We start from the raw sequence: 18,164 nt of genomic DNA on the forward strand, positions 1-18,164 counted from the left end.
TGCCGCAAAATTGTCAAAATGAAATAGTAGGACATGTTTATACTCAACCCTACAGTTAAGGATGCTTTTGAGAATAAATTGGTGTGAGAACGGCAGTTTGCAGCGAGACAAGTAGAAACATTTCTATTATAAACAGAACTCTGATTGCCTGCAGGTGAATGTGGGATCAAAGCCTCATTTCCTGAGTTATGGCAGGTCAAAGTCTTACATAATGAGGCGGTGCAGCGCTTCCTTTGCTCAACACGTTCCAGTACAAGGCAGCTTCCCACTTCTGGAACGCAGCTGTGCCTTGCCATCCCTCTCCCACTGGCCTCATCAATCTGAGCCTTGTCACTGTGACAATGGGATGGAGGACAGTGTGGCTGGTCTATCTGGTATCCCTGGTACAGAGTGAAGCTCAGTGCAGATGATCGCCTCTGCATAAACCAAACCCTCCTCTGAGAGAAGGCCTCTGCACAAAGCAGACGTTTTACAGTCTTTTGTGGGACTCTGTCATGACGGACTCCCTTTGTCAGCAGGACTAATTTGATTTTATCCCAGCTTTTCATTAAAAATGGGCCATATTTCTGCAGCGCAGCGGGACATAAAATTCCTCTCTTTCTGAAATGGGGCTCCGTAACTTTCTCTGGCACCCCAGCATGTTTTGACTATGTTGTGTCCTGTTGCTGTTTGTTTTGCGGCAGCTTTCTCTGTCACGTCCGTGTGCTCCACTGACCCGCCTCGCCCACCTCGAAATTCCTCCCTGTCGGAGGGCTCCGGCTGTCTCGTGGGAAAATGAAAAAGTGAGAAGAGATGAGAGCCGATCTGTCAAAAAAAAAAGTCACCTTGTGAGGCGCTGCGACCTTGCGTGCTGTTTGAAAATAGGTCGGACCTTTAATGCTCGTTGAAGTCAAGAACGCGGGGGTGGTTTCATTTAGATAATGTGGGATGTGAAGGCCATTATTCTGAGACCGGCTCGGCATGGGTTAACACCATTTCCTCCCATGATTAAAGGTACACAAGCTGTCATATAAATTGAATCCTGCTTGAGTTGTGCCATCACGTTTGGCTTCACGTTGAGTAGACCGTCTCAGACGCTGAGCTGATTGGGTGCTGAACGTGACATTGGCATCGCGAGGATAGAGAGAGAGAGACAGAGAGAGAGAGATGTGGAGGGAGCCTTCAGTGAAGGTCAGCAGACGGTCAGTGGCTCAAAGCCTCGACAGTGACCGGAGGGGGGAGGAAAGCGGCCGGATGAGGCTGATGTGTCCTTTAGTGTGGGCATTTGCCTTCAGCCGGTACCTTTTTTAGTCATCACCTATGAGGGATGAAAAAAATTTATCAAAACAGAACAGAAGATGCCACCAGCATACATTTGATGAAAGGACAAAAAGAGAAAGCGACAGAAAGTGGTTTGTGACCAAAGGGTCAGAGTTCGCTCCACTGGTCATTACCATGTGTCCATAAGCAAATACCTTAACCACAAAAAGCTCTCTGGGTGCCACATTGGCTCCAACTGCTCCTTAGTGATGTGTTAAATGCAGGAAATTCAACTGTACTACTGTTTATGTGCTGACATAAAAGAACCTTCGACTGTCTAGGCAGCTCCACGTCGGTTTAATGCTTGATACTTGTTGTGCAGGCTTTCCCTGTAAATATGTGGGTTTGAATCCACAATCCAAATTTGAGGTTACTTGGTAGGTCAAAAGTTGAATGTTGGTTTGAATGTGAGTCTAATGCGACCGTCTGTCTGTCCGCCTGCGTTTGCCATGTGATAGACTAGTAGCAACCTGTCCAGACTTTATCCTGAGTTTGACCTTAGTCACCTGGGATTAACTCCTGTCTTTAGAGTTATGTTGAGAGCTCTTTACTACCTGCGTAAAAATACAAAAACAATAAGTGCACAATTAAAGGAATTCAAAAATAAGAAATAATTGCAATTATGCATAAATAGATGAAAACTATTTTTTGGTTTGAAAGTATATTGTTTTTTCTTCGTGTATTTGTCTATTTACACATTCATTTTAGCTTTTATTTCTCCATTTTATTTTACTTAAATTTATTTTTATTTTTTGTCTTTCATCATCACCTTTTCTACTCTTGCTTACATTATTGCTTAAGTTTGAAGTGGTTGTGGGCCCAGCTAAACATTAAATATCAAAATACTACCACTACTCAGTTGTATAGATTTAAGAATGATGTTTGAGACATCAAAGATGAAGATGTGCCACCTTCTGTATTAACAGGTTTTATGGTGAAAGTCGTCCAAGAACGATGAGAAAGTGGAAAGGAACTAATGAATGATGAAGAGAGGATCCGCTTTAAGCTTTTTCTGATGCTTCTGTGCTGATGAAATCTATATCCTACATACAAACTGAGTGATTACATTTTACTGATCACAGGTTGAGGTCAGGCATCACATTTGCTCCGTTTATGTTCATGTTAATACCGGAGTAAGCGCTTCAGTCTTTACTACATACACTATGAATTCACGCATTTTATTTATATTCAATCAATTCATGAAACATTTAAAAAGAAAGGTTACATATCGGCTTGTTGGCCGAGTGGTTTGTCCTCCAGCCTCACAGTCAGTGGTTCGATTCCCACCTTGAACCCTACAGTTATTCCCACTAAAGGTTGAACACTTTGCGTGGCGTCTGACGCCATTCATGTGTGTGTGCTAACGGTGTAAAGTGCTCTGAGATCACTGAAGCGGTAAAAATGCATTATATAAGTGAAACGCATTTATTTTTAGAGTACGTATTGATGTTATGTATAGACGCTTTGGTTTCTGGGTTCCGCTGAATCTTTGATTGGTTAATTCAAATATGGCCTATAAATGATTAAAAAAATAAACAGTCGTGGTTTAAATTCTTAAATGCCAGAAATTACGATGGCAATGAGTCACTGTTGGCAAAACAATTTAATTTGATAGTGAATGATCTTGAGTTTTAAATTGGAAATCTACCAGTTATTATAATGTCTCATTTTACGACTTTGGAAAAGAGTGTAAAGATTGCATAGACCGAATCATTTGATATTTGTGAGCCTACGCTTCTGTAATAGAACTACATTAAATCATGTGTATGGAGGATTTTCAGTATCCACCACGATGCTGCCTTTGAGAAAGGGTGTGGCTTTTTCTGGCATTCTCTCCACACGCTGCAAAGACACCTATGATTTTCTCACCTTCCTCCACCTCCCGCGTTTCAGTCAGACGCTTTGATCCGGCTCCTTCTGAGTGAAATCCCTGCGCAAGAATACGCACAGTGACTGGAAATAAACCGAGAGTTAATTTGCATACAGTACACAGAGACTCGCAACTGTCTGGCACAGGGTGACGCATATTACGCGGGTGTACCCCCTGCTGCTCCAGATCTGGTGATTAAATATTAATGCGGTGCAGCGTGAGAGCTCATCGTCGAGGTATGAGGTGGAGGACGAAGTGGTATGCTGTTGTGGAGGAGACAAAGCTCTCTGCTGCTGTAAGGATCGGACCCACACAGTGTCAGACAAAGACACTCTTTCAGTTGAGACGCCTCTGTGGGGAAAATCACAGCAAAAAGGCCGTCACACTGTAGGCCGGACCTCTGCAATACCACTCTCTGTTCATTCACCTTCTCACCGACTCATGCGCCACCTTTTCTCTGTTGGAGGCGCCTCTGTGGCCCTGTGCCACGAGAAAGAAACATCCCACTCTCATGAAACGAGCGCCACGACATTTGGTTCAACCAGTGTTTTATAATCTTTTTTTTTTTTTTTTTTTTTTGTGGCGATTTGCGGTTTCTTCTCCTTGGATCTATTATGGGTTATGCGGCGAGCAAAACCATGTGTGCACAGCAAGCAACAACAGAGATGTCGTGTCCGAGTTGGGTGGGAAAATAAACAGGAACATTTCCCAAAAAACAATTTTTTCAAAGCAGCTTGTCCCATTTAGTTTTTTTTTTTTTAGCGTGCATCGTTTTGGGTCTGTTATTATTGTACTTTCACAGAATTAGATATTGGTGATATAAATGTCTGCTTCTCAAGGAAATGAGGGACCAAAAGCCCTCCTGGCTAAATCTTGAAGCAATATATCATCGTGGAAAAAGTACTGACACATACCAGTACTGCTGTTAAGAATTTATACTCAAGTAAAACAACAACGCCATTTTCTCAAAAGCTTCGTACTGTAAACATCTTAATGTTACGGTGAAGTACAGTACAGGAATAAACAGTGAGGTGATGTAACGAGAGGTTTGTGTGACCCGCCCTCCAAGATCCAGTTCCTCCCGGCTCGGATGCAGATTTAACGAACGTCAGAATACAAGTCCATGTTGTTTTGACATGATCCCTAAATCCCCCTCCACACCCTAAACCCACCTCCCATCCTACAGCCAATCAGAGCGCGACACCTAGGACGCTGTTTACTAGTCTCACGCCACCACGACCAAGCAGCAGACCCTGCTAAGCCCCCAGGGACGTAAACGCCGGGACAGGGGACTATTTCACTGCACACAGTAAAAATAAACAACAAGCAATGCACGACGCCACAGGGAAGTGGACTTGATTACTTCCTGACAGAGACTGAAGTGAAGGAATTCCCTTTGCTGTCGGCAAGTCAGAGCACTTTGTAATGCCAGTAATCAGATTATCATCTCTTGAACGGTGGAAGTAGAGATTATATGTCACGTCTCCTCTGATGTCCACCTTGTGGCAGGAAAGAGTCCTGCAGAGAGCACAGCTGCACTGAAGACCGACAAATAAACCAACTGCAGTGAAAAGAAAAGAAATGGTGCAATCTCATTCCTCCCTTTTGATTCCTGACATGAAAATATCCGCAACACCAAAACATGACATTTGAATATTTATATCTTCTTTTGCTCCGTGATTGCTGTTTGTCCTCTGCTTGTCTGGCTCTGTTAACAAACCTCCTCCTGTTCCAGCCCGCTTCACAGAAAGGCATTTTGACTGCACTCATCATCCAGTCAAAGACGATGAAGTCATGGAGCGCGGTACAAGCGGAGCTCTGTACAATACATCAATGCTTTGCATTTAGCAGTAATAAGCAGTCATTGAGGTGGAGAGAGACGCCTAAATAGTAGCTGGTTGATGGCACCCCTTCATTAGGCTTTGCATCGGCTCTCAGCTGTTCGTCAGACACTCCGAGTTGACGTTTCAGAGGCAACAGAAGGGATAAAGGCGTAACAAGGTTCGGCCAATCACGCACAAGCGAACTTGATTCAAGCACAGGAAGTGATGAAGACAGTTAATATGATGCACATCTGTGATGATCTGTGACATACTTCTGTGGACAATCACCACATCGAAACAGCTGAGACGCAGCATGCGAACGTGTTTTGGGTTTCACACCGTGGAGACCAATATAAGACTTTCCACTTTGTGAATTTTGCTCTTCGACAGCATCAAACCTGCCGGCTCACCTGTGAATATCAGAAATTAATTCACTTTTGTTTTTACCTTGCTATATTTTACATTCAAGAAGGCTTTGCATCCTTTTCCCATCATGCTGTGTTCTGTGTTCCCAATACTGCATGACTGTGAGACCGAATTTCACTATGAAACAATAAAAAACTGTTTAATGCAGAAGTTAAAAAAAAATAAGGCTTGAAAGTTAATAAAGGATGTGGATGTGAATTAAACAATTTTGGGGGTAATTAGGAATTAGATTGAACTAGATTTTGTTTGACGAAGTGACAGCGTTAATTTAGGCATACATTTCAGCACCTTTACTCAAACTGACGAGACATTTGAAGAAAATCCATTCTTAGACTAACCAACATACATTCTTGTCTTGTATTGATATCTTAAGTTGTACAAACATGAAAATCAAAATGACTTAACTAAACATACTTACTCAGGAGTCATTTGTCTTATCGGCTGGGAAATGAACATGTGAAATACACCCAGCCTTTTCAGTGGAACCAAGTTGAGGCAATTTAAATGTCAGATATGCTTTCAGTGTGATTCATCGTAGTAGTGTGTTCATGAGTATCTGAAAGTAGGAAAGTTCAGGTTTCCATATGACAGAAATACAATTGTCTGAACCCTTCGAATTTTTTATTGTTTTATTGAAAACGTGGAAAATGTTGTAGAACTTCTAGAGGCATATTTGATTTCACTCAATATTCAATACTCAATGCTCATACTTCATTAGCCTGGCCGACGTAGTTTCCTATATAAATGGCAGAAAATAAGTCTAGACTATTGATAATACTGACTTTGACTGCACTTTGACATTTCAAGCATTTTCCGTCTATATATGTTTATGAGGTTATGAGAGCATTGTAGCTCATTTATCCTTAAATTGTCATGAAGCCATTTCTTATCACGTAGACACTCTTAACTCAGAAGCTGGAATTTCTCAACTGGTAAATGTCTGAGCTCCCAGCTCCATGGAGGCACTACAAATCCACCCTGCAGCACATTAGAGACCCAAAACAAAAAGCTGCAGCAGATAAAGCAGGAGTGCTGTGAAGGATGTCCTGAAGGCAGCGAGCAGAACTCACCACCAGATGTGGCCTTGTGGATTCAATCCATACACTCATTGATTTTCCTATTGTTAGAGACCAGAACTGTGTTTGTTTCGACACTAAAAATCTCTGAGGAGAATTCAATAGCCCCTTTTCACTTGTTTCTGTGCCCAACTGCTGTTTTTTTATTTGATTTGAGGTCAGTAAATAAAAATAAAGGTCAATGTACTCTGAGTTAAAACCAGGTGATTATAATGGAATAACTGAACGTGGTGACTTATCTTGTGTTTGCATTCCTTTTCTACAACCTCAATGTATTTGTCAGTCACCTGTTTATTATCTTATCATGTCATATAATGCCCACAGCGCTCAGCAATCATTCACAGGAATCAAGTCAGTAATTATTGTCAATGATATTTTTGTGGGGAATCATTGACTTTAAGTGTGATTGAACAACACTGAGGTGGAAAACATTTGACACATTAATTGTACAATTCAAAGAAGAAACTGGAGATAAAATGTCCTAGAATAATACCTAAAAACTAAAAGAATATTGGTCTATATTTTTTGATTTCGTGTTGCTGACAGACACCGATGATCTGCGTTCCACGTCGTGCACAGCATGTCGAAATCAAGGCAACACCATGTTGAAATTGTAGCATTGTGTCATTCTAGCCTTACAGTTTATGAGTCCGAGTTACAAAATCCTGAGGGAGAGGTCAAAGGTCATGTAGCTCTAAAAGACACTTCTTCAAAGAGTGTTATTGCAGCTTTGTGAGGCTAAACTTTTTCTTGATGCAGTCCTGGCTATGCACGAGGTGAGCTGAACTTTTGTCACACAAAATAGTATTTCATGGTTAAACGCCTGATTTATTACAATTAATTTCATATTGTGAAGTTTAAGGGGAGCTGTCAGCAGGAGGATTTGAGACTGCAAACCAGTGATCACAGGCCTGCTTCTGTCACACCTAACCCTCCACTGTTCCAAAGAGGCTGGTGTCAAATGACAAGGATTAGATGCTGCATGTTGATGAGCTCAATGCTGTTTGGGGAAAAAAAGCTTCCTGGCCAATCAGAAGAAGATCGGTTAGTGAGGTCCTGAAAGGTCATAACTTTCAAGTTAAGATCTGCTGAGGCTTTGCCAGCGCTTGTAAAAAGACAGAATAATATTGAATCCTAAAGAGCTACGAGCGGAGAGTTTAATAAGTCTTGGATGATATGGTGCACAGTGGTTGATACGCTAACTGTTAACAACGTTTTTCTAAAAATGGATTCCAAAAATTTGGTTAATCCTACCAAATCCATTCATTTGACACTGATTCTCTTAAACTCCCCTTTACCAAGATGCCGGATTAGTAGGAATTATGGCTCTTGCGTCATGTTTTATGCTTAAAGGAATGAACTTTGAACGTGGTCCAGCCTCTGATCGCTGCCCCGCCACAAACGCTGCTTCACAAACGCAGCGGGAGACTACATGAGGTCCCAGCTGAGGCAGCAATATCCTGTGACGAGCAGTCTTTCAGCTCGGATGCTGCCTCATGCAGTGATGGAGCCCCTGGGCTGTCTGCGTCTGTCGGATTATAAACTCAACCACACTGCTCCTCCACTCTGCTTTGTCCTCCTTCCAGAGACTGAGCTTGGTACCACCTCCTCCATCTTGTGGCTTATATCTCATCCCTCTAAATCCCTCACCCACAATTCCCTCACTTCCCCCTCACTAATCCATCTCTTATTTTTTCACACAAGCTGCTGCTCATCCTCTCACTGCTCTTTACTCTTCATCAGCATGATGTAGCGCGTTGGCGGCATTTCACGTAACCCCAGCAGAGTGATGATCTCATGTCTGTCTGCACTGATGTGCTCTCATGCATTAATGGACGGAAAAGTGAATCTGATAGTGCTTGAATGAAAACATTTTGCCTAAAAGACAATACCGTCTTTTCAAGCACAGACACCCAGATTAAATGTTCTATCAGTGGAGTTGGCAGCTCATAATTCTCTGAATGGCTCACATGGTGCTTTGAGTGGGTACGACAGTCACAGCGGGGGGTGGGTCTAATCATTTCAGACATGCGGTATTTCAGTAAAGTCATTGATAAAATCTGCTGCTATGTTGTAATATTAAAGAGAGTCTCCATGACAAACAACTGAGTGGCTTTTAAGGACACAACTTCAGTCATTAGTGTTTGTGTGTTCATATTGGATGAAATCAATGATTCCAAATGTTAGTGTGACAGCTTTGGTTAAGGCGTCAAAAGTTGTCCTATTTTCTTCACGCTCAGATTTCTGCTGTAGAGGTTGAAGTTGCAGTATTTAAGATGTGATGTTAGTTTTGGCCGTTGGACAACGAGGTTTCCTAACATTTGTAGATAATAGCTGCTGGGAGCTTTACCCTATGTCTTCTTTGCTGTTACATCTGCAAGTGTTGATTACCTGCTTCATACTCTCTTGACTGAGATCTCATGAGATCCTCATATAACTCACTCCACCATCTTGTGACAGAAGGTGGTATTGCACTGCTGGATGACCTATGTCTATTTGGCTAGCTCACTAACATCAATTCTGTATCCCTGCCGTATCTATTTTTGTAATTTGTTCCATGATTTAAGATAAAACAAGTGAATACTGATTAAATCATGGGACCAAGAAACAGTAATGCCTTTGAAAACGTATTTTGTGAATCATATGTATTGTACCTACTGCTCCTTCTCCCTCAAGTGACAAATCATCTGATAAATATGTTCTAAAATGAGGTTACTGATGAAAAGACACTACATGTATTGGCTGTATTATGTTAAATCCATTATTTGCCTCAGTCTATTTTCTTTTTTGTAATTACAGGTTAGCCAAGGCAATGTCCCAGGCGTGGAGAGCGCCTCTCTGGCCATGGACACAGAGGAGGGCGTGGAGGTGGTCTGGAACGAAGTCCTCTTCTCAGACAAGAAGGTCTTCAAAGCACAAGAGGTATTATAACTCATTTGCCCAAAAAGTGACTTTAATGTGAAAAAAGAATACAAGCTGTTTTGAGTAAAGGCCTGAAGTTAATGATTATGTTTTTATTTCAACTCAAAAAAAAAAAACTTAAAATATGACGTCATCTGAAATGTCCCCAATGGATTTGCTAATGAAGTAATCAACCGATACTTGTATTACTGATTGTTTAACGCCTGAGGGAAGAAGGAAGAACTTCAGTTCATAATCTGACATGAAATTGTCAACCACCTCTGATATTTGTCATCCAGGAGAAAATCAAGGAGATGTTTGAGAACCTGATGCAGGTCGAACACCCCAACATTGTTAAGTTCCACAAATACTGGCTCGACATGAAGGAAAGCCAGGCTCGGGTGAGACTTTTACCCTCAGTCCTTCTTCTTTGTCCCTTTCAATTGTTTGCACACGGCCGAGAATTAATTGTTCCTCCTCTGGGTGTGACTCGCAGGTTATATTCATCACAGAATACATGTCTTCAGGCAGCCTCAAGCAGTTCCTGAAGAAAACTAAAAAGAATCACAAGACCATGAATGTGAAGGTCGGTGTTTTGTCAAACTGTGTGTCGGGAGGGTTTTGCTCAGTCTTGTGGCTGTAGAGAGTACTGCAGTCCAATTGCTAGTCATATCCATATTTCCAGCAGGATTAAAGATTATCTAACAGGATGTCGGGGTGGCTCACTTTGCTAAGAGATGTATTTTATCCTCATAATATTTTAGATCTCTCAGGCTCTGTGATCATCTGCAGTTTTTTAGTTTTTTTTTAATTAATACAAACCATTAAGTGCAATGAATTTATTCCCCATTGGTAATATGTAACAGATCCCTCGTTATTCTCAGGCCTATATTACATGTATAAATAATACAACAGAGTTGCATCCCCCTCCCCAACCTCTATTTTTTTTCCCCCTTGTATTCATGTTGTTCCATTACTTTCTATTTTAGGCCTGGAAAAGATGGTGCACCCAGATTCTCTCTGCACTCAGGTACTGACTGATGTTCTTTCTGCATATTAGACCACGAGAGATGTGTGTTACTGCACACAGAGCATTAATGAAATGGCTTTGACTGTTTGCTTTCAGTTACCTGCACTCTTGTGACCCACCAATCATCCATGGCAACCTGACATGTGACACCATCTTCATTCAGCACAACGGCCTCATCAAGATTGGCTCAGGTCTGCTCCCAACAGGAACTTTTACGCTACTGCAACCACTATTGGCCACTTTTTGGGCCGAATCCCAGCGTCCACCTCAATGCATAACCCGAAAGCTCTCACAGGTTTACACGAGAAATAATTGTTAAATGACAGGTTAGTTTCACATCTGCAGACTTACCAGGAATTTGCCCGTCATTAATCTGGACCTTGGGAACTGTTTCTTCTTACTTCCATTTACCTTTGCTGGAAGGATTTTAATGCAGCTTTACAAAACCAAAATAATATCTAATTTACTCTTCTTTTTTTTCCCCCATAGTGTGGCATCGGCTATTTGTTAATGGTAAGAAATACATTATTCTGGAGTGACTTTTCAATTGGTATATCCATCCTTCCTCATTGTCTCTCATCTCATGTATCTGTGCTCTTTGGTTTCTCTGATCAGTGTTTCCAGATGCCAGCGTGCACAACAAAGGACGACAACACCGCGATGAACAGAGGAATCTTCACTTTTTTGCTCCAGAATATGGATGTAAGTGTAAAAGCCACTTTTTTTTTCCCCTTTATCTGTAAATGTGAGTGTGTGACTGTCTCTTCTTATATTCCCCTGTGAAGGAGTGGTGACCTGTCCAGGGTGTAAAATGCCTTATTCACTAAGTTGGATAAAGTCTTATAGAAGATGGATGGATGGACTTCATTTGTTCTCCACTGATCGTTTGACCCAAAAGAAATGTTTGATCTATTTATGCTAATTATAATAGATAACAAGGAAAATGTCTCTTCTCTATTACAATTCAGGTTTAACAATGTGTGTCTGAATAAAATAATGAACAGTTTTATCCCCCAGACTCTCTGCTTGAAGCTCACTTGGCTCCCTTTTAACGAGGCACCCCACACTTTGAATACTCTGATCTGGATTTACTTACTCGGCTCAAATGCTTAAACTGAATCCCTTGTTGATATTTCTGTGTTTGACTCTCTATTTCTGCTCATGTCCTCCAGCGAGTGAAGACGATTACGCTATAGACATCTTCTCCTTTGGCATATGTGCTCTGGAGGTGAGAGAACCCAATCTGCAAGATTTCCTTTGAATTGTCTTTGGTCCAGCGTGTTAACGGAATATTTGGACCTCCAGATGGCAGTATTGGAGATTCAAGCCAACGGCGATAGTGCAGTGTCCAAGGAGGCCATATCCAATGCAGGCCACTCTCTGGAAGACCCTCTCATGAGAGTGAGTCTCCAAAATACTTCCTGTTCTCATTATGCAGCAGTGCAACCACCAAACCATGGATAAAAACACAAACTGTCCCACACTGCTGTATTAACACTCGCCTACACACACCACCTTGCATCTATGGTTATTTCTGAGTAAATAATGGGACTTTGCGCACTTTGTGTGCGCACGGTTCAATAAAAAAAAAAAGAAAGAAAGAAAGAAAGAAGAAAAAAGCCAGGAATCGAGTGAGCTGAACACAGTTGTGCCGAGTGAACTGGGTCATGCTGTAGAGCTGTGCTGGTTATGCGTTACACTGAGTGGCCTGTTGCTTTCTGCAGGAGTTCACTCAGTCCTGTTTGTGTCATGAAGCCAAACTTCGTCCGACTGCTCACGACCTCCTGTTCCACCGCGTCCTGTTCGAGGTCCACTCCCTCAAACTGCTCGCTGCCCACTGCCTCATCAACAACCAGTGTGAGTTTCTCACCGTGTGCCGAGTTTTTCTCCTGAAAGTCACTTACTTTGTCAGTGCTCTGCGTGATTGTGCGAGCACAATTTAGATGTAACACATTTGATTGTATCCTGAAGTATTAGGTTTGAAATATCGGGACCTGGAAAATAAGTTTTCCTCTGTTCTATCTGTAATCAAACAATCCGAGAGACACTCAACAAAATAAGAATAAAATTAGTAGCTTATAGTTTGCTTATGTAACCTCTTATTATTTCTAATAGATATATACTACAATTTCTAACTGCTTGTTTCTATGTGTTTCCAAAATGTTTATTAATTGACAGACTTGTGTCGCCTCTACAGATTTGCTTCCTGAGAACTGCGTGGAGGAGAAAACCAAATCATTCGACCCCAACGCCATCATGGCAGAGATCAAACATGACGATAGACAGGGAGTCCAGCTCAAGTAGGATCAAATAACTACAGTATTTGTCTCTCCGTGAACACTACGTGACACACCAAGTACAACACTGACTGCTTGTCTGCACCTCCGTCTGTCCTCCAGGTACTCTCATGTTTCTCCGTTGGAGCTTGACAAGTTCCTGGAGGACGTCAAGTAAGTGGAGTTACTCGCGTTGCATCAGTGTGATTTACACTGTGAGTAGTGTAGATTAACTTTTTAGCTGTTCTGTCTTCAGGAATGGGATTTACCCGTTGATGAACTTTGCCTCGTCTCGGCCACACCCTGTCCCTCGAGCGCTCTCCTTGTCCCAGGAGCAGGTTGAAACAGTCAAGACACCGACTCCCGAGCCTCAGGAGACAGAGACAAGGAAGGTGTGTCTTTCAGACACCATGTGTGTTTATTGTTTGTGGTTATAAAACGGGAATCCACACGAGGAAACCAGGCTTCATGATGCTGGGTTAAGTATTCACGGTGAGGCTTGTGTTTACAGTCTACAAGCAGCAGCGTGTCACGAACATCGTAAGATTGGGAAGAAAATTCGCTGCATCAGTTCTTTACCCATTTTCTACCTGTCATACTGGTGTAACTGCATTTTAGGAGGGCCTATTATCATGTTAGGAGTTGCCACAGCAAATCATTGCAACTTTCCCTGTGTTCTTGGTTAGTTTTTATGCCAAATGCCCTTCCTGCAGCAGTCAGAGCTTATTCAAGCCAGTACACCATCATGGTGGGGGACTATGGTTTTCCAGCTTTGTATCGATCACCTAACCTGCACTGGTAATTAACTCTGCAGAGCATGACGCTTACCTTTTTACATTTACTGCGGTATAGAGTGTGAAAAACCCTCAAAACTGTGCTTGAGTTTGAAATGACCAAAATTGTCTGCACATTTTTTTAATCATATTAAATCCTCTTAAGGTACCACAATATCTTTATTGTGCTGTTGTTTTTCTGCACTAACCGGAGTGTTTGTTGGATTCCTAGGTTGTTCAGATGCAGTGTAATTTGGAGTCAAATGAAGAAGGGACCAAAACTCATGTGAGTCAAACAATATTAAAGGTAGTTTCGCCGTTTCAGTCCAAGCTATTTCAGTTGGGATCTCTGATTCTGAGGCACAACAAGCTTTATGTCAATATGATAGCTTTCAGAGGTGGAACGACTACTCTAGTTTTTTTATTAACATTTATTTAACCTTTATTCAACCAGGAAGGACCCATTGAGATCGAGATCTCTTTTTCAAGGGTGAACATAATTCCCCAAGTATTAGTACCAGGTACTCTTCTCAATAGATACACATTTATTTTGCATTGTGAATTCACAGTTTTTGGTTCAATTTACCTGTATGAAATATTTTCATTTGAATTACACTGGTAAGACAACATTCAAGTTTATAAATAACACACAAAGTGGGTTTTTGTTTTGTCAGTAATTGTTGATATAAAGTAGGATGTTCTCTGTTCATAGAAGAAACAAAAAGGACAACCTAAAGAGTTGAATATAAATTTAAATGATCCACACCAATGAAATATTCAAATACAGAGTAAAATGCTACAACCAAAAATAATATAGTCATACAGCAATAACATGGTAAATCCCGTCATTCATCAACTCAAATTAAGTTTGATCGCATTCTGACTTTGTTATCCTCTCCCAGCTTTCTTTGTTTCTGAGGATGGATGACAAACTTCATCGACAGCTGAGCTGTGACATCCTTCCAAGTAAGTCATCCACAGCTCTCATTATTCTTTATTTCTCTTTTTCTGATTTGTACCAGAAAGTTATCCAAACTCCACAGACTGTCTTCACTTTATAACTCCTCGAAACTATCTGACATTCTCAGACATTTTCTTCTTTTTTTTTTTGCTAAATATGATTTAGAAACAGTCCCTGCAATTACTAAAAAATCTGAATGATTTTATTAATGTCTTGTAGTTTTGTCCTTCTTTTTGACAATATCTTGTGTGTAACTTTCAGCGGACTCCTCCAAAGACCTTGCCAGTGAACTTGTTCATTACGCCTTCATTAATGAGGTAAATCATCTTCAATTTTCTCCAAAATGAATGTTAATTGACTATTGTTCTTGCTGTTTAGACTTCTGATGAAACAGAAAGCTGAATGTCTAAACACAATGTTTATTTGATGTAACAGTTACTTTTCAATATTGCAATGCACAAATGACTAAAATAGAATTATTTTGTCAGTTATTTCGACAGTAGTAAAATACAAACTGTAGGGGGTTTCATGCATTTTTATGTTTTTATTATGATTATTTTTTGTTTTAATTAAGCAAATTAAATTGGAAAAAAATCTTAGGAATTATTCTAATCGTTTGAGATGCTGTATTTTTTATTTTTATGACTTTATATGGTCAAATATTTCAGTCATTCTCTATCGTTTTCCATCTCTATTTCAATTAATCTGTGTGTTTCTGTCTCCTTGCGTTTGGTGCTTCGTAGGAGGACAGTGAAAAGGTGGCGGGGTTCCTGGAGGACGCTATCAGCCGACACCGAGTCCGAGCGCTCACCTCTGGGAGTACACAATGAGGAAGGGTCACGACTGGCCCAGACAGAGGGGCCCGGGGCATTGACCACAGCAGTGGAGACAGGGAGAGGGCAGGATCACACAGCCGGGCATCGAGGGAGCAGAGGGAGCGGACCCAGCTGGGGATAGCAAGGGGACAAACACAGATGGACGCTGAGCCTCAAGAGTCACTACATAATCCCAGTGAGAAGGAAGGAGAAAGGCTGAGCTGAGAGAGAAACCGAAAGCACCTCTGGTTGGAGGACCAGAGACATCACGGCTACATCCACAAACTCCAAAGAGCAGCGGAAGATTGACAAACTCCCTGCTCTAAAGGGCTACCATGCCTTAAGATATCTTGACAACTGAGTTTTTTTCCATAATGCCACTTTCAAGAACAGATATGTTTTACCTTCAAATGCAGCAGCTATGTTATCAAAAGGACATGTTATTGCTAAAAGCCTTGTTTGCACTCTAACGCCCATCCGTATGTGTGTGATTTCCGTTCATTCATAAACAGTAAATGACTAAAACCTCCCTCTCTTATAGGAACTAGATATTCCGTCCTACATGCACTGTTAATAATCAAGCAGTTGACTTATTTATTTTTGTGTATAACTGTGAAGAACAGAAACATTGCACAAGCCTGTGTGTTGTTGTTTATTGTTTCCTTTGTGTTTCTGGCCTGCAAAATAACACATCTCACCAAACCTGGGTTCAAGGCTAATGCTCACAGAGCTAAACACGTCACATGTAAATGTAGTGACAGTGAGACAATGCCTCTCTCTTTAGCCTGTAGTGCTCTTAAGGGTTTTGCCCTGTGGTCGTGTTCTGAAAGCCAAAGACTTGCAAAGTGCCTGACATGGCAATGTACTTTGGACAAAATTTCCACCCGAAATTACACCAAACCAAACCGCAATTTGGACTTTTTTGGGGGGTTGATTTTAGCTTTTAGATCATATACAGGCTATCTTCTCATGAGTTCACCAAGCCAAGCAGCTGTATGCTTGACTTATCAATGAAATCGTCTTAATCCCTGCTACTGCAGTCTGTATTATAATAAAAAACAGCTGCAAAGTGTGTTAAAACAAATTGCAATGTATCAGTTGATAGATAAAAAATATGATCCCACATCGATCGTGAGAAATGGGTTGGTTAATCGAATGATAAAATTTCTATGAAAGAAAATGCTATAATGTTAATGAGAATTACTGCTATACTTTCATTTCTTAAACTGTCTGGGAATATTTTCTTAAGCTTGATTGATTTTGTAAATATCTAGAGATCTTCAAAAGGAAAAATCTACCCAACTATTTCATAAATAGTTGACATTTAATAGAACTTTGCATTCGAGTTGAGCTTCTTCACTGCACACTGTTCCTAATCTACTTATGATAAAAGAAAACCTCTGATGCGAAAGAGAAATATCCTGCTTTGAACTGTTGAGTCCCCTCAGACCTGCATGCAGTACAAAGTCACCTCAGACAGCATCTGTACGAACTTAATTGTAAGTGCCCACCCCCCCCACGCAAATATAAAGGCAGAACGCAGCATTGCAGTGCCACATTTTTCAGTCAAGAGCCCAGTCTTGGAAATGTGAAAGAAAATTGTTTGGGTAGATTTTTCCTGAGCAAGTCAATAAAAATCAATTTAGGAAAAACTATAGCGTGAATTGTCGGATCACTCCTCAGCAATATACTCTCGTTTGTTGGATTCAATTTGCTCTGCTCTATTTGTTTTCTGGATCTGGAAGGTTGCAGTTTTAGAACAGTTGCACTGCTGTACAGTCTTGACTTACAGTATTAGACTGTGTCGAGCCTACTTACCAATGAAAGAAGTTCTTCATGAGGGTCTTCTGCTATAGGTTGTGGTGTACATATTTGTTTGTGGCAATACAATGGTTTATTATGGATGTAATTTCAATGCAAAGCAGTGCCACTGTTGCTCTCATTTGATCTTGTAAGCTGCATGTCTTAATCGCCTGCAACCATTCAAAACTTTGCATTTTGCCTTTGTCAGTCACAGTTCAGTTCCCGAGGGAACCTGACCAAGAAGATGAATGTGTAGACTGTCCAAACAAAACAAAAAAAATACTCATATCAGTCTTATTTTGTTTTATTTTTTTCTTGTGACTCTGTTAAAGGAAACTTGCCTTTGGATGTGTTCAACTTAAACTTTTGTTAAATATTGTAGCTACTGCAATTAATTATATGACAATAAACATGATGGAACATGTTTGGTCTGTGTGAAATTATTCAGATACATTAATTTGCGGGATTATAACTCTTCGGGGGCATTCGAGGGCCCCTGACGAGTGCCCTGTGCTTCATGGCGGTAACTCTGAGAAATAGTCCATGTGTTTTGTGATAGTAACAGGAAGAGTTGTGATCTATATTTACTTGCCCTCCTAACTTCTGAAAGTAAGCTTAGCAAACAATCGTTAATATTACAAGGAGAAAAGATGACACATCTCCAGAGGATATGTTTTTGATTGGAAAATGTACAAGATAGAAATTTGATTGCAATGTGTTAAGATTATTGACTTGAAGTGGCTACCTCTCAAGACTAAGGCAATCAACGAACCACAATGAGGGCCCATAAGGGGCTCATAATGACAGTAGTAAATGTTAATTGCCAAAGCAAAAAGCAATTACTTTCTTTATTGTTTCTATTGATTTCAGATGTTTGGATCTGTTTTATTAGAAGTACAGAAACCAATAAAGTGGTGGAATAAATACCAAACCCTAACTGAAATTTCAAATCTTAATAGGTAGTGTATGTGTAGTTTTCCTTAACTACTGTGGGGGGGGGGGGGGGTACATTCCTAGAGCTTTTCATTCACAGATAAAACTAGGGAGGTTGTGTTTTTTATATTATTTAACTAGTGTTACTGTGAAATCTATGGAAATCAGCGAGTCCTTT

The 18,164-nt window shown here is 40.8% G+C and overlaps 1 protein-coding gene across 2 annotated transcripts in view; it reads left to right on the forward strand.

Annotated features, from left to right (window-relative positions):
- nrbp2b (nuclear receptor binding protein 2b) overlaps positions 1–17,477 on the forward strand; it is a 37,650-nt gene extending 20,173 nt beyond the window's left edge. For both annotated transcript variants that reach the window (XM_080489328.1, XM_080489329.1), the window contains 17 exons: positions 9,294–9,416; positions 9,695–9,796; positions 9,892–9,981; positions 10,385–10,425; positions 10,522–10,616; positions 10,915–10,938; positions 11,041–11,127; positions 11,598–11,653; positions 11,731–11,826; positions 12,150–12,282; positions 12,623–12,725; positions 12,825–12,875; positions 12,958–13,093; positions 13,707–13,760; positions 14,377–14,440; positions 14,697–14,752; positions 15,179–17,477. In XM_080489328.1, the coding sequence (XP_080345454.1) occupies positions 9,294–9,416; positions 9,695–9,796; positions 9,892–9,981; positions 10,385–10,425; positions 10,522–10,616; positions 10,915–10,938; positions 11,041–11,127; positions 11,598–11,653; positions 11,731–11,826; positions 12,150–12,282; positions 12,623–12,725; positions 12,825–12,875; positions 12,958–13,093; positions 13,707–13,760; positions 14,377–14,440; positions 14,697–14,752; positions 15,179–15,265 (1,398 nt within the window). In that variant the 3' untranslated portion in view covers positions 15,266–17,477. The remainder of the gene's footprint in view (positions 1–9,293; positions 9,417–9,694; positions 9,797–9,891; positions 9,982–10,384; positions 10,426–10,521; positions 10,617–10,914; positions 10,939–11,040; positions 11,128–11,597; positions 11,654–11,730; positions 11,827–12,149; positions 12,283–12,622; positions 12,726–12,824; positions 12,876–12,957; positions 13,094–13,706; positions 13,761–14,376; positions 14,441–14,696; positions 14,753–15,178) is intronic.
- The last annotated feature ends 687 nt before the right edge of the window (positions 17,478–18,164 follow it).

Source organism: Lipophrys pholis (genome assembly GCF_963383615.2).
Source record: "Lipophrys pholis genome assembly, chromosome: 20".
NCBI lineage: Eukaryota > Metazoa > Chordata > Actinopteri > Blenniiformes > Blenniidae > Lipophrys > Lipophrys pholis.